The sequence below is a fragment of the Aulonocara stuartgranti genome (genome assembly GCF_965226115.1).
Source record: "Aulonocara stuartgranti genome assembly, chromosome: 16".
Taxonomy (NCBI): Eukaryota; Metazoa; Chordata; class Actinopteri; order Cichliformes; family Cichlidae; genus Aulonocara; species Aulonocara stuartgranti.
Window position 1 is genome coordinate 18,521,745 of NC_138952.1, and position 27,473 is coordinate 18,549,217.

At 39.2% G+C, this 27,473-nt stretch overlaps 3 protein-coding genes across 7 annotated transcripts in view; 1 reads left to right on the forward strand and 2 right to left on the reverse strand.

Moving 5' to 3' along the window:
- Positions 1-79: 79 nt before the first annotated feature.
- Positions 80-1,888, reverse strand: trappc2 (trafficking protein particle complex subunit 2). Its single transcript, XM_082508406.1, has 5 exons — positions 1,799-1,888; positions 1,436-1,572; positions 994-1,142; positions 408-489; positions 80-310 (listed from the first exon to the last, which is right to left on the reverse strand). The coding sequence occupies exons 2-5, from the start codon at positions 1,526-1,528 to the stop codon at positions 212-214; spliced, it is 423 nt and encodes a 140-aa protein (XP_082364532.1). The 5' UTR covers positions 1,529-1,572; positions 1,799-1,888; the 3' UTR covers positions 80-211.
- ofd1 (OFD1 centriole and centriolar satellite protein) lies at positions 1,579-26,233 on the forward strand. Of its 3 annotated transcripts, XM_082508393.1 has the most exons (25): positions 1,579-1,750; positions 2,023-2,092; positions 2,259-2,374; positions 3,345-3,548; positions 3,627-3,695; positions 3,793-3,820; positions 3,911-4,006; positions 4,100-4,236; positions 4,335-4,508; positions 4,885-4,991; positions 5,094-5,213; positions 5,633-5,706; positions 5,791-5,882; positions 6,053-6,242; positions 6,971-7,101; positions 7,241-7,352; positions 7,750-8,460; positions 8,655-8,811; positions 8,912-9,003; positions 9,742-9,861; positions 10,038-10,192; positions 10,313-10,483; positions 10,578-10,648; positions 10,906-10,947; positions 26,209-26,233. In XM_082508393.1, the coding sequence occupies exons 2-25, from the start codon at positions 2,047-2,049 to the stop codon at positions 26,216-26,218; spliced, it is 3,225 nt and encodes a 1,074-aa protein (XP_082364519.1). In that variant the 5' UTR covers positions 1,579-1,750; positions 2,023-2,046; the 3' UTR covers positions 26,219-26,233. The 3 variants fall into 3 exon arrangements, with proteins under 3 accessions (XP_082364519.1, XP_082364520.1, XP_082364521.1); XM_082508394.1 differs by lacking the exon at positions 26,209-26,233 and having other exon boundaries at positions 10,906-11,079; XM_082508395.1 differs by lacking the exon at positions 1,579-1,750 and having other exon boundaries at positions 2,024-2,096.
- Positions 11,128-27,473, reverse strand: part of gpm6bb (glycoprotein M6Bb) — a 29,184-nt gene continuing 12,838 nt past the window's right edge. Inside the window, exons 1-7 of one of the 3 annotated variants that reach the window (XM_082508402.1) lie at positions 25,494-25,646; positions 17,427-17,613; positions 16,562-16,718; positions 16,295-16,463; positions 15,609-15,682; positions 15,428-15,493; positions 11,128-13,193 (exon numbers count right to left, since the gene is read on the reverse strand). In XM_082508402.1, coding sequence (XP_082364528.1) covers positions 13,044-13,193; positions 15,428-15,493; positions 15,609-15,682; positions 16,295-16,463; positions 16,562-16,718; positions 17,427-17,613; positions 25,494-25,542 — 852 coding nt within the window. In that variant the 5' untranslated portion in view covers positions 25,543-25,646 and the 3' untranslated portion in view covers positions 11,128-13,043. Of the gene's footprint in view, positions 13,194-14,608; positions 15,016-15,427; positions 15,494-15,608; positions 15,683-16,294; positions 16,464-16,561; positions 16,719-17,426; positions 17,614-25,493; positions 25,647-27,473 lie in introns of those variants that run through there. The other 2 variants (XM_082508404.1, XM_082508403.1) reach the window with 2 other exon arrangements.

Here is a 27,473-nt window from a genome sequence, read left to right on the forward strand (position 1 = left end):
GCAGTGCACATGAAATTTGAAGCCATAATGTTACACAAAGCAGCCACATCCACTCTATTAAAAAAACAAAACAAACACGCACAATGCAAAACACTGTTTATACAAATCCACTTTTGTTCTGAACACATTGAAGATTTTTAAAGAAGAACAGAAACAACTGTATTAACTATATACAACATAAAGACACTATTGAAATTTTTGTGTGAAGTGATTAACTCAGGAGATGCTTCTTCCCAAGGAACTGGACTTTCCTCTCAAAAGCAGTTGAGCGGATGGGCGCGTTGATTTCATAGAATGGATTCATTGCAAACTGAAAGACAGAGCAGGATAAGATTAAATGCTAAAAGCAAAATATACCAAATGTCACATCATGCTAAGATACTCTTATCACCTGGATAACGACTTACCTTGATGTATAAATCATAGACGTCGTTAAAAAAGTTTTTGATTCCATCTTCTTGTCGCATGTCGTGCAGCATGATGAATCTTATATGTGTTGCAAATAGTTAAAGAAAAGGAAGACATGCCCATACACTGAATCTGCCTGGAAACAATGATAACAAACTCATTAAGTCCCAAAATAATCACACTGGTGGCCCTGATTTCCATATTTATATTACATGTTAGATCATAGCTTTAAATCCCAATGATTTAAATGAATTAACATGTTTTTTAAGATGTAGATTAATAGAAGATTCAAAACTTGTGCTTGATTTTGGTTATTCAACTTGCTGTTTCGATTACAAATACTGTGTATAAACTACACCACTGAAATGAGATTATTTAACAAACTTACCCCTTTCATAAGTGTACAGCCCTTTGTTTTCAGCTGGGAGTTGTCTGAAGGTGCTATATAAATAAATTGCTTGCTCGCTTGCTATCAGTCTAAAAACAGTAATATCTTAATTAATGCTGAGCAAAGAAAAAATGTGTTTTCATCGGGCAACTGACACAGCATCAGGAAATAATTATCACATGAAACAGAACAAAAGGATATGTCCTGCAGTGACAAATGCAGAAACAAACCACTCGTTGAATTTGTCCACAGTTTTCAAGTACATATTGTTGGACAGCCACATATTTTCATCCACCAAATCCAGGGCTGCATGTGCAATGAACTGGTTTAGGTGACGATGATCATCCTGTAAGTATGATGTAAGTAAATGTAAGTAAGAACAGTTGTTTCATGATTTAATTAAGAGGGGGGCAATTATTTTTTTCCACATAGGGCCAGGTGGGTTTGATTAACTTTCTTTTTTCCCTTTAATAAACAAATTAATCGTTTAAAACTGCATTTTGAATTTACTCAGATTAGCTTTGTCTAACATTGAAACCTGTTTGATTATTTGAAATGTGTAAGTGTGTCAAATACACAAATAGAGACAAATACTGCGCTGTAGCTCAGTAATTGAGTGATTAAATTAAGCGAGGTTACCTTTGATTCGGGCTTCCCAGCTGGCAGGAACTCCATCTCAAACACAGGATTGTCATGATGACCAACCATGACAAAGTAAAAGCTTCCAGACATCGTCTTCTCCTCTCAGCAAAGATAAACTGATCTGAAATTAATCCCTCCACAACGAAATAAGCAAACTTATAAGTAGAAAATAATGACAGCGTAACCTAAAATGACTGTAAACCCTCTGGATAGCAAGTTAGCACTAACCGCGGAGCTCCACGGATGCTTAAAGAAACTACATGACTATTGTAAGACCAAGATAAGCATTATATGAATAGAAACAATAGAAAGGTATGTCATATATCTGTTTTTAAAGGAATAAAACCGGTGTTTGTTTACCTGTTAGTTGCGTTTCCTGGATCGCAAGAACAGCAGTCGCAAAATGATGACATAATAAAGTAGCGAAACTTTTTTGTACTAAATCTTTTAAATGATAATTATTTTCTAACGCACTTTTAGAAACAATGCTATATGAAACACTGAATGCATATAATTAAATTATAATAAATACATTTTTGGTTTTTCGACGTGACGTCATAATTATGCGCATGCACGGAACCAAGCTTTTCCGTTGACGGTGGATTTAAATGTTTCAAGAACAAGAAAAGAGACGCGAAGGTTTGTGGTCGTCAGGCAGGTGAGTATTCTTCTTCTTAAGATACACATGGTGCACATGTTGCGAAGATAGAGGAATACAATTTTGATAACAACCAATAATACTTGGGAAAGTTTTTGAAAGCGAAGGTTTTTATTCTCACACTCGTCGTCCAATTGTCTGCTTCTGTTTGTTTTATGTCAGGTCTCGCAAAGATCCCAGCTATGTCCTCCTCTAAGGAAGATGCGTTATCCCCTGACGAGCTGAGGAAAAGACTCTATCAGACTTTTAAAAGTAAAGGAGTTCTTGATACACTCAAGGTAAGCAATGTTAATAACGGTGCTGTTATTATTATACATTGCTGTGAAAAAGTATTTGCCTTTCTCGATTTCTTTCACATCACCATGGAGGACTTATAGTGCACTCTTATTTGCACAATTGTTAAATTCATCCACATTGAAAGGTTTTTAAGCATTTATGGACTGTTTACGGTTATGTCAAAGCAATTAGAATTTAACATTCATCTGGCATTATTTTGAGGCATCCAGAGGTGGACTTCCTGGCAGGTTTCTCATCATCGTCCTGCTGCATAACCCAGGTGTGCTTGAACTTCAGGGCATAAACTGATGGCCAGACATTTTCCTTCAGGACTTTCTAGATCATAGACCATTACACTACCACCACCATGTCTGTTGGTATGATGTTCTTTTTATGAAATGCTGTGTTAGTTTTTAGCCAGATGTAATGGGACTCAAACCTTCCAAAAAGTGAAACTTTCGTCTCATTATTCCGCTTTCTCCAAAAGTCTTGAGGATCATCAATACGTTTTTTTGGCAAATGTGAGCTGAGCCTTTTGCTCAGTGGTTTTCTCCTTGGAACTCAGTGACATCTTGAATGAGTTGTCATTTTGCTTTTAGAGTAATTCTGGTAGGCTGGGCATTCTTCAGAAAGGTCACCACTTTTTATAGCTCTAACAATTGGATAGTGAGACTGGCTTTAGTAGTGGTGATGTAACTCTTTCCACACTGATAGCGTGTTGCATGATGTGCTGCTTTTTGGGATCTTTTAGCTTACTTCACTTTGTGAGACAGCTTCTGTTTGAGTGATTACTTGATTCAACAGGTCTGCCAGTAATCAGCCAGGGTGTGGATAGTGAAATTGAGCTCGACTTTACAAAAAAAGGTGTTAAATTACAGTTAATCAAAGGGGCCAAATACTTTTTCACAGCACTGTAGCAATGTTCAGTGTTTGGTCTTCATCCTTCTCTTTGACTATTCGGATCTTATTTAGGCACAGCTGCGAAATCAGCTCATCCAGGAGTTAAAGTACCCAGCTTTGGCAGGCCAAGAACCAGTTCCCAGGCCAGCACATGTGAAACATGAACCCATTTTAGTTTCAGCCTGTAACAGCATAGTGGCAGATCATCTCCAGAACTCTGGGTATGAGTACACACTTTCTGTGTTCTATCCTGAAAGCGGATTATCTAAAGACAAGGTGTGTATGACTTTTTATGTACATGTAGCTTGAGGTGTCAAGAAGATGGAGATGAAGGTCTCTGATCTACTTTTACAGGTTTTTACAAAAGAAGACCTTCTTCAGCTTCTTAAAATACGCCCTGAATCAAACCTTTACAAGTCATTGGTATTTATAATTATTTTGAACCTCGAACATCTTTTTGATATAAGTATTAAGACATAGTGTAATTACTAATAAAAGCGCCATTATTATTTTCTTACAGTCTTCAAATAAAGAAAACCATGATAGGGGTATGTACAGTGTCCTGTTCCTTCTACTTCTAATAAAACTGCTTTTGTTCGAGAGTCTCTCCAGTGATTTATTATGTCTTTATTTACCAGGGTTCCTGATCAGCCTTCTAACACAGCTAACAGATCATTATACTCGGAACCTGTGCCACGATGCCGACACTCAGACAAGTTATGGAGAGTCTCTTGGTATGAACTGATGTCTGACGGTGACTGGCCTTTTTATATTCATGCCCTCCAACAAAGAGTTTTAATGTGTTCTCCCTGTCTTTCCATTCACAGTAGAGAAGATGAAAACAATAGATCGGGAATACGAGGGTTTGGGGTACAATGAGGACAAAGTGTTTCCATTACAGTCAAAACTGTCTGCGTATAGAAAAGACATTGAAGTGCAGATGGAAACAGAAATGAACTTAAAGGTACACACTCGTAACAAACATGGTTTATTTGGTCACATAGTTTTCCTCCAGGTTGGGTCGCCTCAATGTTGTCTTTTTTTCTTCATCTTCTTTTGTAGATAGAACATTTTAAAGAAGTTGAAATTGCCAAGGTGAGGATGGAAGAAAAATCCAAATTTCATAAAGAATTTGAAAGGCTGAAGCAGGAGCTGGAGAGGACTTATGAAATGAAGACAAAGGCCCTGATGGAGCGAGAGAAAAATGCTATTGATCGGTTGCAAAAACAGCAAGAGGTAAATGGCTGCTACAATGAGGTGCTCTTTTTCTCATATAAACCTTGAACATGTAATGTAAGATTTCAAAGGTCTGACACCCAGATGAATATTTTACTAATAATATCACCTTAAAGTTCTGGTGTCAGTTTGAGGATTCTGGCCTTCTTACCTAACTTTCTTTTACTGGCTATCACTTGATCTTTTTAAATTGTTCTCAGTCCTCAAACCTTGCTGCTCATTTCCTGAGCTGTATGTATGATTTGGCATCAGGCTTCTATATCCCACTGCAATTTGATTATGGGTGGTTCTGAGCATTACAGTTTACATTCAAATTATTTCTCCTTAAATTTAAGATAGACTAATTATCTCTTATTTCCACTTCGCTTCTCTATAGATTGAAGAAAAGAACTTATACATTGAGAGACAGTCAGCGCTGAAGGAAATTGAAACACTACGTAGCAGAGAAAATGAGCTGAGGATGAGAAGAGAAGCCTTCGAAAAGTAAGAATTTTTTATGACTATTTATCTGAGTGAAATGATGCTGCACTCTTCCATTGTGGTCACAGGTTCATAGTTATTGCTGTTGTCTTTTTATGGTAATAGGACTTGTCAAATCCATGAGGAGAAGATCAAGACAGCTGAAGAGCTGCTGAGGAGGAGAGAACTGGCTGTGAAAACCATGGAGGACACGTATGACCAGAAGCTGAAGAATGAACTTTCCAGGTACTTGCTGTCAGTACTGTGTGTATACTATACAGTATACATTATCATCATTATCTGTGACATAAAAATCAATACAGTAATCCTGTTGGTGAATTTCAAATATTTTCCTGCTAAATAAAGCAGTAAATATATCTCAATGACACTGAGTTAATTAATGTACCAACCTTTATTTAACTTAAGTGATTTTCTTTTTATCAAAAGAATAGAGCTATCAGCAGCAACAGCAATTAATAGAGTAACATACACAAGAGGACTTTACCATGTATTTGACAGAGGACAACATTGCTTTTGCAAATCTGTAGTTGATCACTAGGTCGAGTATTTGCTTTGTGTAATGTAGAAAGAACAACAAGTCACATTGTCTTGTACTGTTTAGTTTTAGTCCTGCTTTTAAATGTCTCATCTTGTCTTTAAATCAGGTATCAGCTTGAACTAAAGGAGGACTACATCAAGAGAACAGAAAAGCTCACAGAAAGTGAGAACAGAAACAAAGGCAAGTATGTCAGTCAGTGAAGGATTTATGACCAATTTTCTGTTGCCTGTGCTTTGTCTGCTTTCACATCTTTGTATTTTTCAGTGGAAACTGTCCGTATCCAAAAGGAGTCAGCTGCAATTAATGCCAAATTGGAGGACCACAGTAAAACGTGCTCGGAGCTGAAGCGGCTGCAGGTAAAGACCCAAATCCATCCATCCTTGTTAATTTCACCCTTTTCAGTGGACGTGAGGCAAAATGATAAATAATTATATTAGCATTCAGTTTAATTCTGTGATAAATGCATGCCATCCAGTGCGATTCGGTTCCCATGCTTTTAATATCCCTCGCGGGATTGTTTTTCCAGATCGAGTTAGACACAGCACAGCAGCAGATTTCTCTGCTGACTCAACAGAAGGAGCTGTTAAGGGAAAGAATGGAGAGCATGAGTGACTACCCCCGCTTAACAAAAGAGAAAGCAGAGCTGCAGGGGCAGCTGCAGCTGCTAAAGAAACAGCTGGAGGAGGCCCAAGAGGAGAAACGGCTTCTTCATGCAGGTAGAGAGTGGTGGTTGCTCTCGAGTGTCTACCAGGAGAGTGTCCCTATTCAGTTAAAAACATGAAAAACACAATCAGGCATACTCTGTTTATAATAATGCACATCTGATTATCTTATAGCCTGGGACTATATAACCAGATTTATTGTGTCTAAAATGCAATCCTAGTTTTGGTAAGTCTGAATATTTGCAGTCTTTGCCATAAGCGAGGTTCTTGAAGTTCCTGTGTTGCATTCAGAGTGCATGAGTATAGGCTCATTGTGAACTGTGTAAGGTGCAGTGTACTGTGAAGCATTTTTGGTAGTCTTATCCCACTGCCTCTGGCTGAGCTGAGTCTTCTTGAATGTGTCTCGCCTGCCAAAGTAGGGCCTCTGTGTCTTGTTTGTAGCTTTGCAGACAGCCAATGAGGAAAGGGGGATGAGTGAATGGGAGCAGAGACAGAGGTCCTTTTACCCATGGCAAAGAAAATCTTACCTCTCTCTGAGGCTTACAGTATTCATCTTGTCTAAAGATGGGGCAAAGGAGCAGTGGGCCTCTCTCCTCAATGCTAACAAAAGGCAGTGACATGATAATGGGCCCCATGTGCTGTAATGTCATGCTGGTCAAGAACTGCTCCATACAAAACCAGATGCTTTTTCATCTGACAGTTTTCCCACTGAAGACAAATGCATTGGGGGAAATGAGCTGTACTTTTATGTTATGTTTTAAGTCGTATATATCCTGTCTCAGATTTGGGCAAACCATCCAAAGAGCAACTATCCTTGCAGTTGGAGCTTCAGAGGCTACAGAGTGCTCGCAGATTGGATGCGGAAGAATTTGACAACCAGAAACAGGTGCTGCAGGCACAGCTCCAGAGTGAGGTCAGCTACATCACAGCTCCTTGCTGTGGGAAACAATTTTTCTTCACCTTGAAGAATTTGTGTTCGCAGTATGCCCTCAAATCTCTGGTTATCAAAAAATATACATGTCGTTCACTTTTGTGTCCATTTTTTTCTGCAGATGGAGCAATGTGCCCAGTTCAAAGCTCAGCTGATAGAGTGTAAAGAGAAATCCCAGTGGATGGCTAACCATGTTGAGGACATTAAAATGCAGCTTCACCAAACTCAGCAAGGTACACTTTGATGTGGCATCCCTGTTAATGTGGCTAATCACATCAGATGATCTTGCTTTAAGTACAGTTGACTTTATTTTTGCTTTTCATAAGCAGGCTTGCTTTCTTTTCTAGCTCATACAGTTCTGTACACAGTTACACATTGCACATATTGATTCATCCTTTTATTTGTATTTTTGATGGTCTTTATAGAAAACTGAGTAAAAGCAAGAAAGAAATCAACACTCTAGTCTTAACTGCCTATTTCTGGTGTAGCCCCATGTAATTATTTCTAATTAGCTTTGGGGGGGTTTTCTGATTTTTCATGGTGGATTGTATTCTGTAGTAGTACTCAACATTCATCGTGTTTGCCTTTCCCCTTTCTCTTCCTTTTGTGCGACTCATGTGATCCCGGCAGCTCTTGAAAATGAAGTGCTGCGTAATCCCAAACCATCTCTTGTTGATCGCTCTGTACTAGAGCTCGGCGCTGACAAGCTGGTTCCTCCTGACATCTATGTGGACAGAACTCTGCTGAGGGCCAGGGTGGGTTATGATGTTTGTGAAATAGATGGCAATCTGGGAGGAAGCAAATCGCCTTGGAGTGATGTACCAGATTCTGATTTGGAGTTGGTAGCTGAAGCTAAGACTCGGATCAAGGAGCTGCAGAGGGAGGCTGAGACTTTAGAGGAAGCTTACAGGAACTACCAGCAGAGGGCAGTGCGCTCCACCATCTCACACATGCTTCCCCCAAGACCTCTTTCCCCACAACAACCACATCCTTCTCATTTCCCTGACTCTCCTCTTAGAAAACACGACCCTCTCCGTTCACACAGTCACTTAGTCCACAAACCAAAGATCTCACACAGACCACTGTCTCCTCAGTCTATCCAATCCCCCTCCAATGGCACCAGAAAGACTTTACCATCTGCACAATCAAGAGTTACCTTCTCAGAAGATCATAACCAGCCACAGGCCACATGTTTTGTTGACCACAGTCTCTATTCGCTGACCGAGCCTTTGTTCCTAAAAAATGGAAACGCTCCAGATGAAAGCTTGGCTCTATCCAAGCACCCATCCCCTACAACACAATCTTCCTTCAAGAATAATCTTCAAAGAGAGCTTACAGAAGGTAATATGTCAAAAAACTGAATAATGATTTATGTTCTCAGTGCTTATATGCTGCACACATGCATGTAAACTGTATATTTTCTATGGAAATTATTTGAAAATTCAGGTCAGTCTGTCCAGATCTCTACACATCAGTCTCTGAGCACGTTTCTACCTCAGATGTGTTTTTTAATATTAAGTCCTTCCTTCTGTTAGGGCCAGTCGTGTCTGCAGTCCTGCTTCCACAGCTGTCGTCTGACAGGCAGCTCTCTCCTGCCCTCCACAATGAGGTGGTGACCTCAGAGGACTTGTCCTCCGAGCTCAGTCCACCTCGCAGTCCTCAGCTCAGGAGCACAGCACGCGACCATTCCAGGTATCATCTGGCATCACTTTCAAGGACAGTGCAGTGTTTCGCATACATTTTATGATGAGACAGTGAATACCAATGCCTATGTTGCCACTGTGTCCTTCAGTCCACCAAAGCTACAGCAAGTCTTCTCCAGCTCAGAGTCTTCCCCACAGCCTGAGAAGATAAGCCTTGAAGATCTCACTGGAGGATTATCAGGTACTCAGTGTTGTTCATTGTTGTTAGTTGATTTTTGTTTAGTATTTTCCCCTTATTGTTTAAAGCATAATCAAATAGAATGTGGTCATGTATTTCTGAAGCCAATGTTTGCAGTGTACGTGACTCATACAACCGACTTTGAGCTTCAGCAGTCTGGTCGCGTCATTGCTGTTGAGGAAGAGGTTCTGGGCCATAAATTGTGATCAAAGGGGAACTTTTAAACTGTTAGAACATAAAGTTCTTTTATAGTAGTGCTTCATGCTGTTTGACTAGCTACAAGACATTCAGTGGAGATGACAAGTTCCCTGGGGATCTATTGTAGAAGTATAGCTCTCCTCTTATACTGGAAAATCTTCACTGTATCCCAGGATAAACACTCATAGTTTATGTGCTGTTTATTTTAATTCCATGACTGCTGTGCATGATGCGAGTGCTGAAAAGTGTGCTGTGTGATTAATTTCTGTTTGCTCCATCTGTCACTAGAATATATTTCTAGAAAATGATTAACTATATGTTGATAGTGTTTAATCACTAATGTAACAAAATGTGTAATGTATCCAGTATGGAGGCCTAGAATTTTTGGATGGCTGTTTTTTAATGAGTGTGTGACTGGCCTTTCAGTGGCCCTGCACAATGGTGAAGATGAAGGACCGCTGATTATGTATTCTGTGCTGGTCCTCTGGCCCTGTTGCATTATGGTGGGGCATAAAAGATCTCTTTGTGCATGTCTCCCTCCAGAGCCCGGCCACATTCCAGAGCTTCTCCTGGACACTGCTGTCCCTCTCTCCGAGGAGGCCCCTGCTGGCCCCCACCCACAAGACCTCCCAAAAGACCTAATAGACTCACAGGGCCAAACGGGTGAGTCTTAGTTCTCTCATCAACGATTCATAATCTTTCTTGACTTCCAATGACAATACAAGCCTTTTTTTTACTGTACATCATAAGTCAAACTGTAAAAATCAGTTGGCTCATTTTGCCGCCAATTTTCAGTAAACTGCTCTTTAAACCCAAAGGATGACTCATGTTATTTCTAGAACTCCCACAAAGTTTGGTTGAATCTGAAAAGGAAGAAGATGAAGAACAAAGGTGGGAAAGAGAGCGGAAAGAAAGGGAAGAAAAAAGACAAAGGGAGCAGGAAGAAGCCAGAGAGAGAGAGCTGCAAGAACTTGAGCGACTAGAGAAAGAGATGGTAATGATTATCTTAGACCCACTTCCTGCAGAAATCCTTTTTATAAGCTAAACTATCTAAACTTCTCATAAAGGCGACCTTAAATGAATGTTTAATGTGATAACATCCCATTCTAATCAGCTTTTGCAAGAGGTGGAAAATCCAAAACAGGAAGAAGAAGAAGAAACCGGGGTTAAGAAAGGAGTAGATGAAGAAATCAGTGGAGAGAAATATAATGAGTCTAAAAGTGAAAATCCACTGGACAAATACATGAAGATGGTCTTGGAAGCAAGAGGGAAGCAACATGCACAGGTAAGTTGCATCCATGTTTGTCTGAGGCTTCTGTACAAATGAAACAGGAGACTCGATGCAGACTGGAGTTCTTTGGGATTGTTTTTTTCTACAGAGCTCTCGAAGAGAAGAGGCAGAATATGCAAGCCCAGAGGCCAAGAGTTTGACTGAGGATAAAGAAGACAGGTAAATTAAAACCGTTGACTTGGCTAGACAAACTATTTCCGCTTTCTAATTCAAAAGCTGTGCAGGACTTACATAAGCCTCTTTCAATAACATTTAATTGCTTTTGTGGTTTATCATGGTCGTACTTTATACTTGAGGGTTTTTTTTTTTTTTTGTTCTGGATTCATGTTGTTAATTTTAAACTGTTTTACTTTTTTTTTTTTTTTTTTTAACTCTGTCCCTCGAGGCTTTCACTAATAAACTCAATTTTGTCTCAGCATTGCAGCATATTCACACAAGGATGAAGATGATGATTTTTGGTGAGCTGACCATCAGTTTGTGGCATCATAATCTGAAGTGTATAAAAACAGATATTTCAAGAATTTGCTTATCAGTCCTACATGTTTTCTTTTTTGTATGAAATTCAAATAAATGCATTTTTTAAATCTGTATACCAATCAATTCTATCATGCAAAGAACAAAAGCACCACAATTGGAAGAACGTTTTTAAAAAAAACATTTTTATTTATTTTCATAAAAACAGTCAACAGGCCGGTGAAGTTGTTTCATAAAGGGGTTTCCAGTCAGACAGGATGGTTTTTGTTTGTTTTCTTTTAACTGATTACTGTCCTCCTGGTGATTGATAGATAGCCTTGTATTTACTTTTTTGGTTCATTTAACAGGAAACACAACATACAAAGACAAGATGTGGCGTACATTACCTTCATGTACATCTGTCATCTATCCGCTCGACCACACCTATTGCCAGTCCTACATAAAGCACTGTAGGGTCTGTACCACTGTATCAAACAGATACTGTTTAACACTGGCATTCATACTTTGGCTGAATTTACCATTTATAATTTTATACAACTGTTTAAAGGACTGTTGTTGTGGCTAATTGTTGCTTGACAGTTGGAAAGTTAAGTATCAGTTAATCATGAGGAAGCCCTTGACATACATAGAAAATACAGGCATACTATCAGGCAACAAAACAATAAAGTATACTTCTCAAGTGATTAAAAGAACCTAAAAAAAAGATCTATAACTAATGTGCTACATAGCTTTATATTCTGTTAGAAAAACAGGAAATGGGCAAACACTGCCAACTACTGAAGTCAGTGTACATAACTGTACATCACAGGTCACCACAGAAGTGGTCGTCTTTATACAACAAAGTAACATCTCGAATTATCCCTGTAACTCAGCTAATAAAGATTACAAGTTGTTATTTTAACATTGTGAAAATTGCACATTAATATACAATTATAGAAAATTGTGAAAAAAGGTAAGAAATGAAAAAATTTGACCTGTAATAAATTTAACTGAACTTCTTCAGTTCTGTTTTCAAATTGTAACAAACACATGTGACATAGTTATGCTTATCAATAGGATTTCCGTTAAATCAAGTCATTTTTGATCATATTGTGCATGTTGCAGATAATCACTGCTATATTATTAGCCATCACAACTCTTCATTGGCAATTACTGATGTTTTTGTTTTTTCCCTCCTATGTGCCTAAATGAATACGTACAGGTCAGAGTAAGTTTTTCTTGTAGCATTATCCAAAGTCTATAGTACTGTGAATCAGTTGAACTGTTGTGCATGTGTGGGGGTGTAGCTACACAAACCTATCTACTATATCTTTGAGACATCTTTTTACAACTGGAATTGGTTTATTTTACACCTTGCAATGGGAATTGTTTGTCCATAGGCTCTAGTGCTCACCTGAGGTAGAGGTAATGTAGGCTATGACTTAAGTAGCTGTACAGGAAAAATCCATAACTAATGAACAACATTCAGACAATCACCAACTGAGATGGAAATGCAAGTAAATTCATAATCATCAAGGATTATAGATTTATAGTGCATGTATTACCAACTATTTTAAAGAAGAATCTGGTTTACTTTCCCTAAAAAGGTCAGTATGGTGTGATGCACAACTCTGGATGTAAGGCTGTTCATTTGTATAATACATCTGCAAAACAACAAAAACCAAAATGTTTCATCTTCCTTAGCTGAAAACTAAAGAAGGATCGAGCAAGACTGTGAAACACTGGTGTGCTGTGTAGGAATAGTGCAATGTCACAAGCTTCACCAGCAAAAAATACAACAAAGGTTATAAAAACACACGAACATCAGAACTCAGATCACTCTTCCCTACAGAAAATGAAAAATAAAAATTAGCATGAATGAAACTTCACAGAGCAGTTGTGAAACAATTAGTGCAGAAAGCAACACTGATGCATTAGTCTGTTAGGAGCCTGGTTAGTACTGCACAGTGTCAGTTGGCATGTTATTTTAGCTGAGAGTCGCCTTGGTCCAGAGGGCCCACAGTGGTTGGCCACAGTGTCTGTTATTGTAAGTATGTGTGCTTATGTATGTGTGCGTGTGGATTGTAAGCTTGAAATATCCTTATGTGTAGGAATTGAGGCATTCCTTTGAGCGTGAGGTGATGTCCTGCAGCTCCCGCTCTTCCTTCATTTTGATGTCTTGGTAGGCATGCATATGACTGGCATCCTTAAGGTAGGCCCAGTTTGCTGAGAGAATCATGAGGAAGTGGATCTGGAAGAGAAGGGTGAGGTGGATGGCCGGTGAGCATGTCAAAGATGCAAAGCAAGCTACAGGAGTCAGAGCTACAGTACGTACATTACGGACATACACGAACGTAAAGTTATGCTTTTTTTTTTAACAAAAAAAGGACACTGTGGAAAAAGAAATGTTACGGGTATTGTAACAGTGCTGTTACAATCATTACTAATACTCGACGTTATTACCTCGCTACACACAATACTACAGAAATGACACTTAAAAGATGAGGTGATGAGTGGAGGAAGATAGCGAGAGGCTGTACATGCAAAATGAGCAGAGCTGTAAAAGCTTAGGTTAGTGCAAAGCACAAGATTCTGAAATTTGCAAATCTGAGCTGTAGGATATATAATAAATAGACCAGGTGGGGATTCTTTTTGTAAACAAAGATTGTTTATTTTATAAAGAAAGTAAAAGCTACAGTCTTTGAAAAACTTAGGAGAAATTTAAATATATGAAATATGGAGTATAAGTAACTATAAACAGATCAAAGTATCTGAAAACTGTAAGCATGCAGGCTCAGTGTTAAGATAAAAACAAATGGCTCTTTAATGGCACTTTGAGAAAGAATAAAGGAAAATGTATGAAACAAAACGCCAACTTCGTAGCTGGGGTAATATCAGGATCAGCTCTCATAGAAAAAAAAATACTGTACTCTAAAATAGGATCATTTCTCTTTTTATAAAATACATGGAATTAATCCGAGTAATAGGGCCTCATGCAGATCTATATGCACGGTACTGGCCTAACCCTTTATTTCTGCTACTTTCCATATGTGCAGTTACTTTGAATTCTACAATACACAGCTGGTTGTGGTAATACTCATCAGCATAACACATTGAATAAAACATTTTAGTTCAGTTTAGAATCTAACTCATGACCCAAAAAATTAATAATACTGAAGGTTTTCCGTGTTTCACACATCGGTTCTGAAAGATTTTAAGGCTAAGCAAATAAACCAAAGAAATACAAGGACAAGGCACTTTTGCCGCCATCACAGCTCATTTTACAGATTGTTTGTACTAAAATCCATCCACACCAAAATGCTAATCTGTCAATCAAAAAATATTAAGCCTGAGAACACCTTCAATATTCGTCATCAGATGCCCACGTGTTGTACGTCTATATGAGCCACGTGCAGTCTAGTGTATTTATCAGATCTCAGAATGGCAGCTTTTTTAAAACCTGCACACTTGTTTTACAAGTGTCTCAGGAGTTGAAGCTCGCCAGCTAATGGAAGGTGAATAACTGCATTCTTAATGCTGCGTGTGTGTCTTTTTTTTTTTAATCTAACTTACTCATGTGGTTTGTGCAGGCCAAAACCACCTTCACAAATTACAAATATAAATAACACTATTGTGGATTTCTAGCTGCGCACATTTCTATTTAAAAAAAAAAAAAAAAAAAAATTCTGCTGGTGACATATTTCAATAAGTAAGTATAAAGGAAAGCAGAACAAACCAGTCAACTAAACACCATCATCCCACTCTGAAGACAACTCTCATCAGGTGTCCTCAGACGAGCATTATCCCTGGATACCAAATGCTAAGAGAAGTATACAGTCAGCTATTTACATGTCTTGTGATTACTAATGGAGAGATGTTGATTTTTTTCTATTCTCAGATTTTGTTGTTTTTTTTTTTAGTTCAACTGTTGTCAGTGGCAACGGTGTCTACTCAGCACAGCCTTGAATGGTGCACTGTGTTCCTAAAACGGTTTAAAACTTAGTGCAGCAGTCTTCTCGACTCTTAAACTTCAAAACAGCAAAGTTATAAGTAGTAGCCATCATGTAGATCAGCTGGTGGAAGAGAACAGAAAAGGTGGTAAGAGTACATGCCAGTGACCTCCTCGTCACTAATATTGTGACAAGTTAGTAAAGTGGCCAGTAAGTTTGCAGCAGTAAAATGTTAAAGATCATGAAGTATAATTTTATAGAATTCTAACAGTTTTTTTTAAAGTGTCATTTCTAAAAAAGAATCCTAATCATGGCACAAAAAAGCAACTGTTCAAAATAGGGTCATGTCCATCTAAGCTGAGGGTAAACAGCAAAATGAAGTTGGAGCTTTGGAAAAGACTATGTTATCATCATTGGTTTGGCTACATTAACCATATGGGAATGAGAAGAAAAGCACTGGACACATGACCTGCTAATACAAACCATGTGAAGATGGACTAAAACGTGAGGATGGAGAGACCAAACGGAAGCTTACCAGAGCGATGACAGTGGCTCCTGCCCCGGCGCACGCTACGATGTACAGGTGATAAGACAGGTAGAACTGAAAAAAGACAGGCAGCGTTAACAGTGTTTAGTCTTCAATAAACAGAATCCTATGTCACCCTGCTCTGTGTGCCACTTCCGGGATGAGTGATGTTTGCACAAGCACGCCTTACCTCATTGGTGTTGCAGATGTCACCTAGCGTTGATCCACAGGCCTTGCCTGGTGTGGCATTCCACGGGATAATTCCTGTTGTCATAAAATTAAAAAGCACCTTTACACCTGCAACCAATAGTAGCCTTGTCTCATGCAAATCATGATCAAACCTAAGAAACACAACGCCGAGCTGCAGTACTACTAAGCTGATAACAATTCAGTGTTTCAGAGACATGCTCAACTTTAAACATGAGGATTTCCTCACCATCATAAGAACTGCAAAGACAGCAGTCATTAGGCTCAACTTGTGCACTTAACGTTATAATGGAAACATATTATAACCCTGGGGGTAACCTACCTAAAATTATATATAAATTATATAGTTATCATGTGCCATTTGAGAGTATGTATAAGTAGGCTATATTATTTTATGCATTTATTTGTCTATTAGTCTGAACTTTGTAGACTAAAACAAAAATAATAAATTTGGCTCATTTTTTATCAGTACTGTCCTCTTACCTTTTTCTTGTAAATAACTGCATAAATGAACCTTGTAGGACCTTTTAAATGATAATGAGGCCCCACACAGACCTGATTTTCTTATAAGGAGTAACAGTGGTGTGTATAATACGGTATTGGTCTGTATATTAACAGGAAGCTATTCACTGAGTATCTCAATGAAGAAAAACAGTACTGTTCTCTCACCATACTGACGGGCATCCACGCAGATGGAATCAATGTTTGTGAAGTTGGCCATTGGAGACTTCATGGCAGCACAGGTAGACCACATGTTGTAGAAGAGGAAGACGGGCACAGCAGAGAAGCCAAACACACCAAGCCATGCCACACCCAGGATGTATGTGAGGAACACAAACTAAAGACACAGGAATGTCACAGTGTCATTAAACCTTTTTTAAAGTGTGCTCTATTTAAAAAAAAAAAAAAAAAAAAAAAAGTGTGGTATTTACATACCATTCCACTGATGCATCGTCCACAGATGGTGGTCTTGAACTCGCTGTGCAGTTCCTTGACTGCGCTAGTTGTATAGAAACCCTCAGCAAGCAGAATGATCCCATAGAGGAAGAAAAATGAAGCAATGCCGTAGATGATATACTGCATCAGCTGTATTCTGTTAAAGGAAATATTACATATGAGTTTATTTGTGCCAATAAAGCTGGGATAAGTTTCAAAACGTTGGCCAAAACCGGCCTTTAAAAAAAAAGAAAAAAAAGAAAAGAAGCTAAAAATAGTTCCATACAATGCATATGCATGTATTCTATACAGAGAAGGTTCATCTTTATTGTTGTGACAGACAGTTTCTCAGTGTGGACAGACAATAAGCCCAAATGTGGAGACAACAGGTGATGCGTGTCTCTGCAAATCATCTACCAAGAGACAGACTGAGGACGTCTTAAATTAAACAGTGCACTCTAAATCCACCCAAACACAAAACATATGTGCAGTCCTGTTTTATGTTATTCGTCTTTTATTGTCAGGACTAATGGACTGCATTGTAAAAAAAAAGGGTCCATATTAGGACTGCTCTCATGGATAAGGTAAATGTGGGAGACAACGTCATCTAAAAATAGCCTACATAAAGTCAACCTCATTAAAAACGCTATCCATCTTATGGTTTGGACTTGTGTTTACTGCAATGCTTATGCAGAGACACTTTTACCAGTGAGCATGACGTACAATACATCTGATATTAAAGGGGAAATAATATTAAAAGAGAAAAAAAAAATCAGACTAACTGCCAAGTAAGTAATCCATCTGTCAGACTCTGGCAAACATTTGATGCAGCTATTTAGAGCACACAGAGTATGAGGCCACTTACATGTCAGTGAGCATGGCATTATCGCTGGTGACCTTGGAGAAGTGGTTTTCCAGGATGGTCACAGTGCCAGTGAGGGCCACATGGCCACATCCACAGAATAGGGCGACACCAGAGAAGCAGAGGATCGTAGCCACCAGAGATGCATAGGGCACGCCGCCTAAACATTTGATGCAGCACTCAAAGCAACCTGTGCAAAAAAAAAAAAAAAAAAAAAAAGAAAGAAAGAAAAGCGGGTGTTATTCAGCATCATGTTTTATTCCAAATCATTTCACTTTGAAAGGCAATGAAATGAATTAATGTCAGCATCAGACCCCACTTCCATAAAAGGGAGCGTGTTTCGCTTGTGGAATACGAATCAAAGAAAAATTAATTATGAGATGATTCGTTACATTAATCATCCATTCATCCATGAAGCCTATCCCAGGGCACATTACCCAAGAGGCAGCGCATACTCTGAACTTATTACTGGTCTGCCACAATCATTTTGTAATCAATTACAATTTAAATTTTCTAAATAACGATGTTTCATCGTCATTGCTACAAAAGGAAATGGTTCAGGCAGTCCCAGCACATCTGTTCAAAACAACTTTCAAAACATGTTCTTGTGGTTAATGCACTTCCTTCAAAAACAACTGCAATGCAAAGCACATGAGGAAAAGGAACAGTTTGCTCGGTGCCACTGAGGGGTTGTTTTTTTTTTAAAATCTGCACTGCTGTAACGTTTCAGTTGACAATTCATCACTTCACTCACAGGCCACTAATGGCTATCCAGCAGGTCAGGGCGATGCATGTGTATCAAGCTTTAAAGGAAATCAATGGCAGCTAAACATGAGGGAAATGAAGTGACCTAGATGAGTCTGTTTGATCCTATGTGCTCTTGTGCCTTGTGAAACGGAGCCCAGTCATCACAACACACTGTCTGTGGAAAAACGCAAACAAGCCGCAGCCTTTTTACAATCAGATCCACATGTGTATGACAGGATGTTGTACAGCCACAGGACATCCAGGTCACTGTCTGTTCATGTTTTGAATCCCACACCTGGGCCTATGCCTGATTTCCCATCTTTATTTAATACATTTAACGCTGTTAGAAAGAATGTTTTTACAGTACCGATCACTCATTGGGCATCAAGCAGCAGCAACTAACCAGATTAGTGACTTGCTGATGAAACCAGTAAAATATTTAGCAGCTAACCAGTCAAATTTTTCTGGACATCAAACCAGATGTAGAAGGAATTTTAGATTTATATGTCAGGTAACCACAGACACATGTCCATGTTGCTATGTGTCCAGTGTTAATAACAATAAGCAAACTGCACTGTCACAAAGTCCCCAAAACAACAATTCTGTATAAACTGTATTAACACTGTCTACATTTAGATGATTAATTATCTTCACAACAATGTCCATTAAAGAAATCAGGGCAACCATGTACCACACACAATATGGTGACACTATACCCAGTTTCCCCGAAGCATGTGTTGCATATATTGATACTGATACGTTCTAGGCAACATATGGTCTAAGACTGATGTATTTTTTGGAAGTTAATTATCCGCCAGTCCAATGCTACTGGTCAACTGATGTATTGGTATTATTTAAGCACTGTTTGCAGATCTATTTTTTTTTTTCAATATTAACATTTCAATCAAATTCATCAATTATACTGGCTAATCAGAAGGAAAAAACAAAAACAAATATGCCCTCTGCCCTACAATCATCAGATTTCAGTATTTCCATAGGGAGATAGATATGAACAGGATAATGGCATGATGGTAAAATGAATATTGTGCCCAGGCAGACAAATCTATCCACTGCTGCGAACACAACACCAGCTCTACAACGATCTACAAAAAACAAGCTAGCATAAAGCTATAACCTCACACCCAGAATGATGTTAAAGCTTAGCACATGGTGACCCCAGCCAAAAAACACAGTCTACTCGTACTCATTTCTGCAGTAGAATTGCAATTGTCACATTTTTCTGCAAAGTGTTCTTTGGGCTGGTTTTCACCAGTTAGCTTTCGTATTTAAGCTAATACTTATAAACGATAAGAAAGCTCTTATATGTGCATTCATTAGAATAGGGATTTATGCCAGTCTGTGAGTATCTGTTAACTGTAAACATCCAACAACAGAAAGGCAGCAGTAGATGAGGTGGCAGAATAGGTCAGCTGCCAGTGGGAAGGTCACTGGAGCAATCCCTGGCTTCTCCAGTCCATATGTCAAGATTCTGAACCCCGAGTTTCCCCCGATGCATCCATTGGCGTGTGTGAGAATATCAGAGAGAAAAGTAAGAAACGCTTTGAGTGCTCAACTTGAGTAAATAGGTGCTATATAGGAACCAGTCCATTTCCTTTTTTATCTTTTTCTTGAGGTAAGAGACCAAATGTCTATTGGGACACTGAAAGCTGATTTGTGTCCATGTGCTTTGCCTTCCTTGACAAAAGAAATTTACAGATATATGGCTGCTAGGTCAATACTTTTGCAGTCAGACTGTTTGTGTAGTACAGGGCGATTAAAAACATTTCTATCCCACAGTGAATGAATAGGAGTTGCCATGGCAGCATGTTAACCACAACTCAATGAGCATACCCCACAGCAGAGTCGCTAGCTTCCCCCATAGCCCACATTTCTGTAATGAAAATGTCAGGCAGGGAGAGTGGGTTGCTGGGAGTCAGATCACAAAGCTCGACAGGATATTGAGCCCAGCTGCAAAGTAAATACAGTCCACTTAAATAAAGAAGGAGAGGGTACTGTCAGGTAGCTCTGACACACTGGGAAATGTTGGCTAAAAATCAACTTCCCGAGCCCCAATCAAGACTACGTAAGTCTCTATTCACAACTATGCACCACCCTATTCTTTTGTAATGTTTACAGTTCTGTGGCATGCAGGTGTTTCCAAGTGCAAAACCAACTAAATACTAGAAACAAATTGACAAAAGTAGTAGTAAATGCCATATTGTGAACCTTTTTCTCCCCATATTAGATCAAGATCTGGCAACATACCACCAGATGCCATGGTATAATAGTTTTATTAATTGCCTTACTAGATCTGAAAATGAGAAGAAAGTCCAAACACATAAGGAAATCTGAAATTATAAAATGCAAAAAATCATATAGGCATATCATGGCAATCTTCAGTCAAATTAATATATGCAAAAGGTTCATATTAACCTGACATGGCCAAGGCAGGAATCTGCTTATCCAACTAAGTGCAATTAAAGAGAGAAAATCTACATTATACAGTCTGTTTAATCACTGTCCTTAAGCAGCTATCCAACAGAACTGACAATGTTGATATGTTTAAGCTATCACTTAAGTTATGCTTAATATGCGATCGTGGCTCAAGAGTTGGGAGTTCGCCTTGTAATCAGAAAGCTGCCAGTTCAAGCCCCGGCTTGGACAGTCTCGGTCGTTGTGTCCTTGGGCAAGACACTTCACCCGTTGCCTACTGGTGGTGGTCAGAGGGCCCGGTGGCGCCAGTGTCCGGCAGCCTCGCCTCTGTCAGTGCGCCCCAGGGTGGCTGTGGTTACAATCTAGCTTGCCATCACCAGTTTGTGAATGGGTGTGTGACTGGATGTGTAAAGCGCTTTGGGGTCCTTAGGGACTAGTAAAGCACTATATAAATACAGGCCATTTACCATTTACCATTTAATAACACAATGAATCATGGGTGGTATTTACACAGCTAAACTACTTAGGTTGTCATTTATGTTCTGTCTGACTGTTATAGTGCTCTATTTCTCTATTCACAAAGGCTTCTGTCAAAGCTTTACTTATTAGACAGAATCCTGAGATAGTCATTCCAGGTCAAACTGTATAACAGCCTGTTAGCATTGTTGACGCAGTAGCACAGCATCAGTTCAATAATGTATATACACTCACCGGCCACTTTGTTAGGTATACCAATGCACATTGATCCAAACATCTAATCAGTCAATCACAAGGCAGCACCATGTGGCCATAGATGACCTGCCGAACTTCAAACTGAGCATCAGAATAGGGGAAAAAAGGTGATTTAAACGGCTTTGAATGTCACGTGGTTAGTGACTGGTCTGAGTATTTCCCAAACTGCTGGGTTTTCCCAAAACCATCTCTAGTGTTTACAGAGAATTGTTTGGGGGGAAAAAAATCCCATGAGCAGCAGTTCTCTTGGCAAAAGTGTCCTTTAATGTCAGAGGTCAGAGGGGAATGGTAAGACTGCTTTGAGCTGATAAGGTAATAGTAACTTAAATAAACACTCTTTAAAACCAAGATATGCAAAAGAGCATCTCTAAATGCACAACAGGAAAGCATGGCTCTATCCTGCCTTTTGTCAAAGGTTCAGGCTGGTTTTAGTGGTGAAATATTGTTGGTGATATTTCTTTTATCTGAAAAATGCAAGCCAATGGCATGCAAGCAAGCATCCCTGTTCGTCATCACTGGAGATTTATGTAATCACTTGTTATTATACACCTAATTCATCCTGCAGAGTGGGTAAAAATGTGCTATGGAAATGTGAATTCATATTGTTTTATTTTGAGATAACTATGTGGAACTGCTGTGGAAAATAAAATATCTCGGTTAAAGGCTTGAAACTGAGTCTGCTTAAAGGACATTTATGCTGCTAAATATATAGTAAAATGCATTTTAAAATGTAACCACTTAATCTATTAAGAAGGCATTTCATGGTGGTTAATGTTAACAGCATTTCTAAAATATCTCTAAGGAAACAATGATACTGGAAAATCTATTATGAGCTTTCTCAAGAAGTAACAACCATTAAGTCGGGCAAAGTAAACAAGAGTCTCACTATTTTTAGATGTTAAACAAGTACTTGTTTTCCTTTTGTTTACTTTCACTAGTTAGTAACCAAGATTATGATGGAGATGCGTGTTGTGGTGTTCAAAGGTTTTGGTCAACTGTACAAACAATAGTTCTTGGCTGGGAGCAAGAAGCAGTACTTCTTCATAGCTACAACTCCTGTTTAATGTTATTGGACAGTTTAGAGGATCATTGCATCTAACTCCATGAAAGAAGTCCAAAGGCCAACAAACGAATCACACAAAACTTTACAGAGTTCTGTAATCTGTGTATCTTATTGTAAAATAGATTGTTATCTGAGAGTACAGTGCGGGATTACATTGAATACAGGATGTTACAGGATGTTGCAAATCCCTGTGTTAGCTAAAGTCCTCCTCCTCCACAGGGGGATAACAGTAGGAGCTGGTGACTCTCTAAACAACAAGCTTGTAATGAAGGGATCCCACTGGCTCTGGGTGGATGACTTTAAATGAAAATCACATTGGACCCTTTTCCTCTGATGACTTTCACATGCTCCTGCTCCCTGACTAATACTCCTAGTTAGGCATCCAACCACTTCCTCTCACTCTATTGTCCATCTCTTTGCGACAGCAGTAGTAGTCTGGCCTTACAACAGAAGCTATATTTGACACATTTGTATCACAAGGATACAGGGAGAAAAAGATGTTTGTGTGATTTTTCTTTTAAAGTGTCTGTGTGGGTGACATTGTGTGAGAGAAATAGAAAAAAAAACATGAAAAGAAAGAAAAAAGAAAGCGAGAGTCCAAGAAGGCTGGATACAAAGAGCCAGTGTGTGCAGCCCCAGACTGTCCATCACACTGGACTCTCAGGGGCCATTCAGAATAGCACTAAACCACGGCCTTGCTCTTCCGGCCCACAGGCTGCAGGCCCAGGACAAGCTCACCACTGAGCTCCATCCTGTGTGCCCCTCCAGCACTGTACACAGCGTAGTCACAATGGGCCACAGCAGCCGCTTCACACTCCAGGAGGATCCTGTTTGTCAAAGCATCTCAGATTGTCAGCGTGTGAATGAGATAGCGTTTTAAGACCAACATGAGTTGCAAAGCAAGCTGGAATCTGAAGTTCTAACACACCGAGACGAAGACAGACAGAGACATACGGCTAATGAGAGTAAAGTGTGGAACTGCTTCTGGGTCCAAGACCTCCAGGGGTCCAAAAGCACCACAATTTACTAGGTGTCAGTTTTGTTATTTTGTCTTTTTGCTTGGGCATTTTTTACTTCATTTTTTGAGCATTTCATTCCTTTGTTTGATAGCCAGCAGTAGCTCGAGACAATAAATGAGAAGAGAAAGAAAACTTGGGTGTCTCACTGGACTGGCAGATTCACAGATTACCCTTCAGGTTGATTCTTTATTTTTTTTATATTTTTTTCTTATTTCATATGTTTGTTTTTGTTTTTCTGGAGTTGGATAACAAATAATTTGATCACTTGTAAATTTTGTTAAGGGATTATAAAGGGCAAAATCTAGTTTCATCAAATTACCACATACCAGTAGGCATACAGGGAGTAATATCATTACCAGTCTTTCCTTTATTTATCTGTCCAATGAAGTTACCACACACTGCCCACTGAGATCTGAGTCATCACTAACCCCTTCAGCTAACCTTGCTGCATCACTGCCACCCTCAATCCCTCAGCCACAGTCATCAAGCCAACATAATCATAATCAAAATCTTTAGCTGGGATGCTTGGTAAATGTGGAATAATGCCTATTTTCTGCTTTAGCTGAACAGAGAAATGTGCACCACATGTGAGCGGTGTTTTGGAAGACTTTTCTTTTTTTTTGGTACATACCAGACACAAACACAGTTGCACCTATCCAAACAAAGAATAACACACAGCACAAGCATAAACAAGCACTGCATAATCATATGCACATAGAAAAGTATGCATATGATATACAAGCAAAACCCCCACAGAGATATAAACATACTTGGATACACACAATTTATAGTGAACAGTTTGCAAACCCTCAATTTCTTCCCAGTTCCCCAAACAACAAGCTGGCTTCCAGCTCCATTAAAAACACCATCCAGTTTCAATTAAAAAAAAGAAGAAAAAAAATCTAGGCTCATTGCTAACAGATGTGTTTGTTTACAGCTAATGCTAAGTATTGTTGTTTGTTGCTCCATTGGGGCAAACTGCCAAAACACCACTTATGAAAAAGAGTCTTATTTTTCCACACTCTCTGCTGAGTGGAGCGATAGTTAAAATTGCTCTAATGGCTATAATGGTAATTCTCAAGAGATGAGGGAGCATGGAAATTCGTTAGAGGTGGTCTCACTGTGCCGATTTCAGAAGAGAAACCTAAAGACTGATTGCAATTCCCCTGACTGCACATGCTAGGGGAGACTTACAAACATATAGGATGTGTTCATTAACGCTAACAGGCAGTGCTGACTGTAAAGGCTCATCATTTTTTATGTACATGTGGGGAGAAGGGAAATAAGGAATTCTGGGAAGCTCTGTCATCTAACTATAATGTCATTTGTAGTGTCATCAGTTTGAGTCTCTTTTTCTTCATTCTTTAACTGGGTTAAAATAGCTAAGCTATGCATCAACCAAAAATACTTTAAAAAAAATGCAAAGGCTAGTTCTTGTTTCTAAAAAAACATGATAATTTGAATCTGCTTGCAAAGCTACTGACCTCATCACATTGTCAGCAACCTGAGACATATGACTGTATTTTTTTTTTTTTTTAAATTGCTTGTCTTATTTCACAAAGCGCGACAGAAAATTCAAGGAGTCCTGTTGATTCCTACAAGAAGGTGATGAGCAAGTTAATGACCCGCTCTCTCTCCCCCTTTAGTGTACAAACTACTCAAGGCTATTGATGTAACACTGCTAATGTCAGGTTCATTTATCTTTGTCCTCGCCCCTCATCCGCCTCATTAATCATCAGTCCTCCCCGAAAACACAACTCAAACGCACCCTGTGACGCTAGCGCGATGATGACCTGCGGCAACACATTGTCCCTCCTGCTGCAGGAGTGGAGTCTGCTGAAAGCAGCCCACAGATTTAAACTAATTAGATCACACAACATGCACAGGCAATTTTGCAAATGAACTGAAAACTTTGGTTCAAACAAAACAGTGAAGCATGGATGTTGGTCTAAAATTTTAAAATCCCCCAAAGAGCAAAAGCTGAAACGAAACCAAGCATGCTGGAGAAGGTTAAAGCCCCAGCAAACACAGCAATGAAAAGAACTGAACTGGCTCTTTGTAAGTGCTCATTGGTACCTCTTTTGTCCTGCCTCTGGTCTTGGTTTTCGTCTGATTGAGTTTCCATGGTTGTTTTTCTTCTACCCAGCAAAAATGTTTTTTTTTTCTTCTTCTTCTTCTTTTTTCAGCAGATTCTCTCTTCCTTTCTCCCCCTGACAGTCTCGTTTCTCGTTCTCTTTCCTTCCTGCATGGCTCTGCCTTCTGTATCTCCGTCTCTCACTTGCCTTGCTGCTATGTTCCATCGTTTAATTGTGTCCTGCCTTGTTAAGGCAACTCTCCACAGTAAATCACAGCTTTTGTTTGAGATCTTGTCAGGTAAGCACTTTCTTGAGCTTACTACATGCCTTCCTTGACCAAAACTTTTATATATTCTCTTTGAATAAATCAACAGTTTCTTAACCGACAGTTAAATTAAAGTTTCCTCATAATGACACAGAAATCTTTGCCCATGCCATGAACACACTCCTCATTCTCCTCCTCTTGGGCATCTCTGTCTCAGAAAGAAAAGCAATGGGAGGAAATCTGGTGACAACAAGAAAGTGGAAGTCACTACTTTAGCTGTGGGTGAAAACTATAGCTTAGGCTGAAAGCATATATGCACACAGTCATCTTTGTCTATCTCCCATGTGACCAGAGTCCAAGAGAGGGCGAGAGTGCATGCTGTGTGGTTGTGTTGTGGTCAAGGGTAAACCCTTCATCTTCTGATTTGCACCATATGCCCTCTTTCCTGCAGCATACATTAGCAACCTCTGACCGGTCTCTTCCCTACATCTGGTGGTTTCTAAATCATAAAGAGGACACATGAAAGGAAGGCACGTCTACATTTCCTACACGGGGACGCAGAGCATCCTCTGGGCTGATAGAGACAACAGAGGAAACAGCATGTGAAAACTGAAGAAACAGAAAATCACAAAGAAAAAAAAAAAGACCTGTAAAAACTTAAAGAGGGAGAAATTAAAGCCAAGACGACGACACCATGAGAAACAACTCATGAAAATAACAGGGCCAGGCCAAAATGAATGATGAGAGATGACCAGAGGAGACAGTGAGGAAGATATTGGCTGTGTTTGTTTGGCAACAGCAGGCCGAGAAGCCCCAGGGGCATGCTAATGAGAGAAAGGCCTTTCAGCTGAGGAAGGGGGGGCTGGTGGAGTAGAGTTGGAGTGGGGTCTTCTCACGGATACCAGACCTCAGAGATGAGGGGGAACAACAGGGGAGGGGAGCCTCGGGGGTCAGGGAAGTGAACTTAGCAGGGATCCCACAACAACAAATGCTGCACTAATCTTCAAGCGTTTTTACCATCAGCCCCATTAAAGCAAGAAGAACCAACATGTTCCTTATGTTTGAAGTGTTTGATCTCTGCATATGTGCGTTAACAGCTGATTCAGTGGATTCCACACTTGTGATTCACATTAGGTATAACAGGAGCTCAAGTAAAGCATCCAGTGAGCCTGATTATGTGCAGGACTAAATGTACTGGAGTGGTCGACACTGGATGCTTCATGTTACTGAGAAAAAATTAAAAAGTCAAGATCAATCCAGTGATCCATCTGCAAACCTTTAAGAGTGTTTGGACAACAACATGTTTATATCATTTGTGTGAAAGGAAATTTAAAACATGTGATCAGAACAGGTCAAAATGTGCTTTAGGACTTATTTTAATAAATTCTCGATTTTAGTACCAAAAACATGTGCCTTTCATTAAAAACTCTGACTGTGAATAAACTTTTGTTTTGGCATAAAGATCATAGTTATCACAGCAAATGCATCCATTACTTGGGTGAAAAAGTGCTATCGGGCAAAAAGTAGTATAAATAGTATTTACTGACACATGTCTTTTGTAATGTTTGTTTGTTTTTTGTTTCTTTTATCTAAAGCAGGACGAAAAAAATGAAGCAAAGTGCTAAAAACTCCAGCAGAAATGAACATATCTAAATTCCATCTTTTTGAAAACTGTACTCACTCATTTAAATTTAATTATAGCTTAAAGTTATGTAC

What these genes read in the sequence shown, in the direction of transcription:
- ofd1 (XM_082508393.1), top strand. Translation starts at nt 2,047, where the DNA reads ATGTTTCAAGAACAAGAAAAGAGACGCGAAGGTTTGTGGTCGTCAG. An exon ending in AAACAGAAATGAACTTAAAG is followed by an intron (nt 4,237 to 4,334) that starts GTACACACTCGT and finishes CTTCTTTTGTAG; the next exon opens with ATAGAACATTTTAAAGAAGT. An exon ending in TCTCACTGGAGGATTATCAG is followed by an intron (nt 9,004 to 9,741) that starts GTACTCAGTGTT and finishes GTCTCCCTCCAG; the next exon opens with AGCCCGGCCACATTCCAGAG.
- trappc2 (XM_082508406.1), bottom strand. Translation starts at nt 1,528, where the DNA reads ATGTCTGGAAGCTTTTACTTTGTCATGGTTGGTCATCATGACAATCCT. An exon ending in CTGGGAAGCCCGAATCAAAG is followed by an intron (nt 1,143 to 1,435) that starts GTAACCTCGCTT and finishes TCATACTTACAG; the next exon opens with GATGATCATCGTCACCTAAA. An exon ending in TCTATGATTTATACATCAAG is followed by an intron (nt 311 to 407) that starts GTAAGTCGTTAT and finishes TCTGTCTTTCAG; the next exon opens with TTTGCAATGAATCCATTCTA.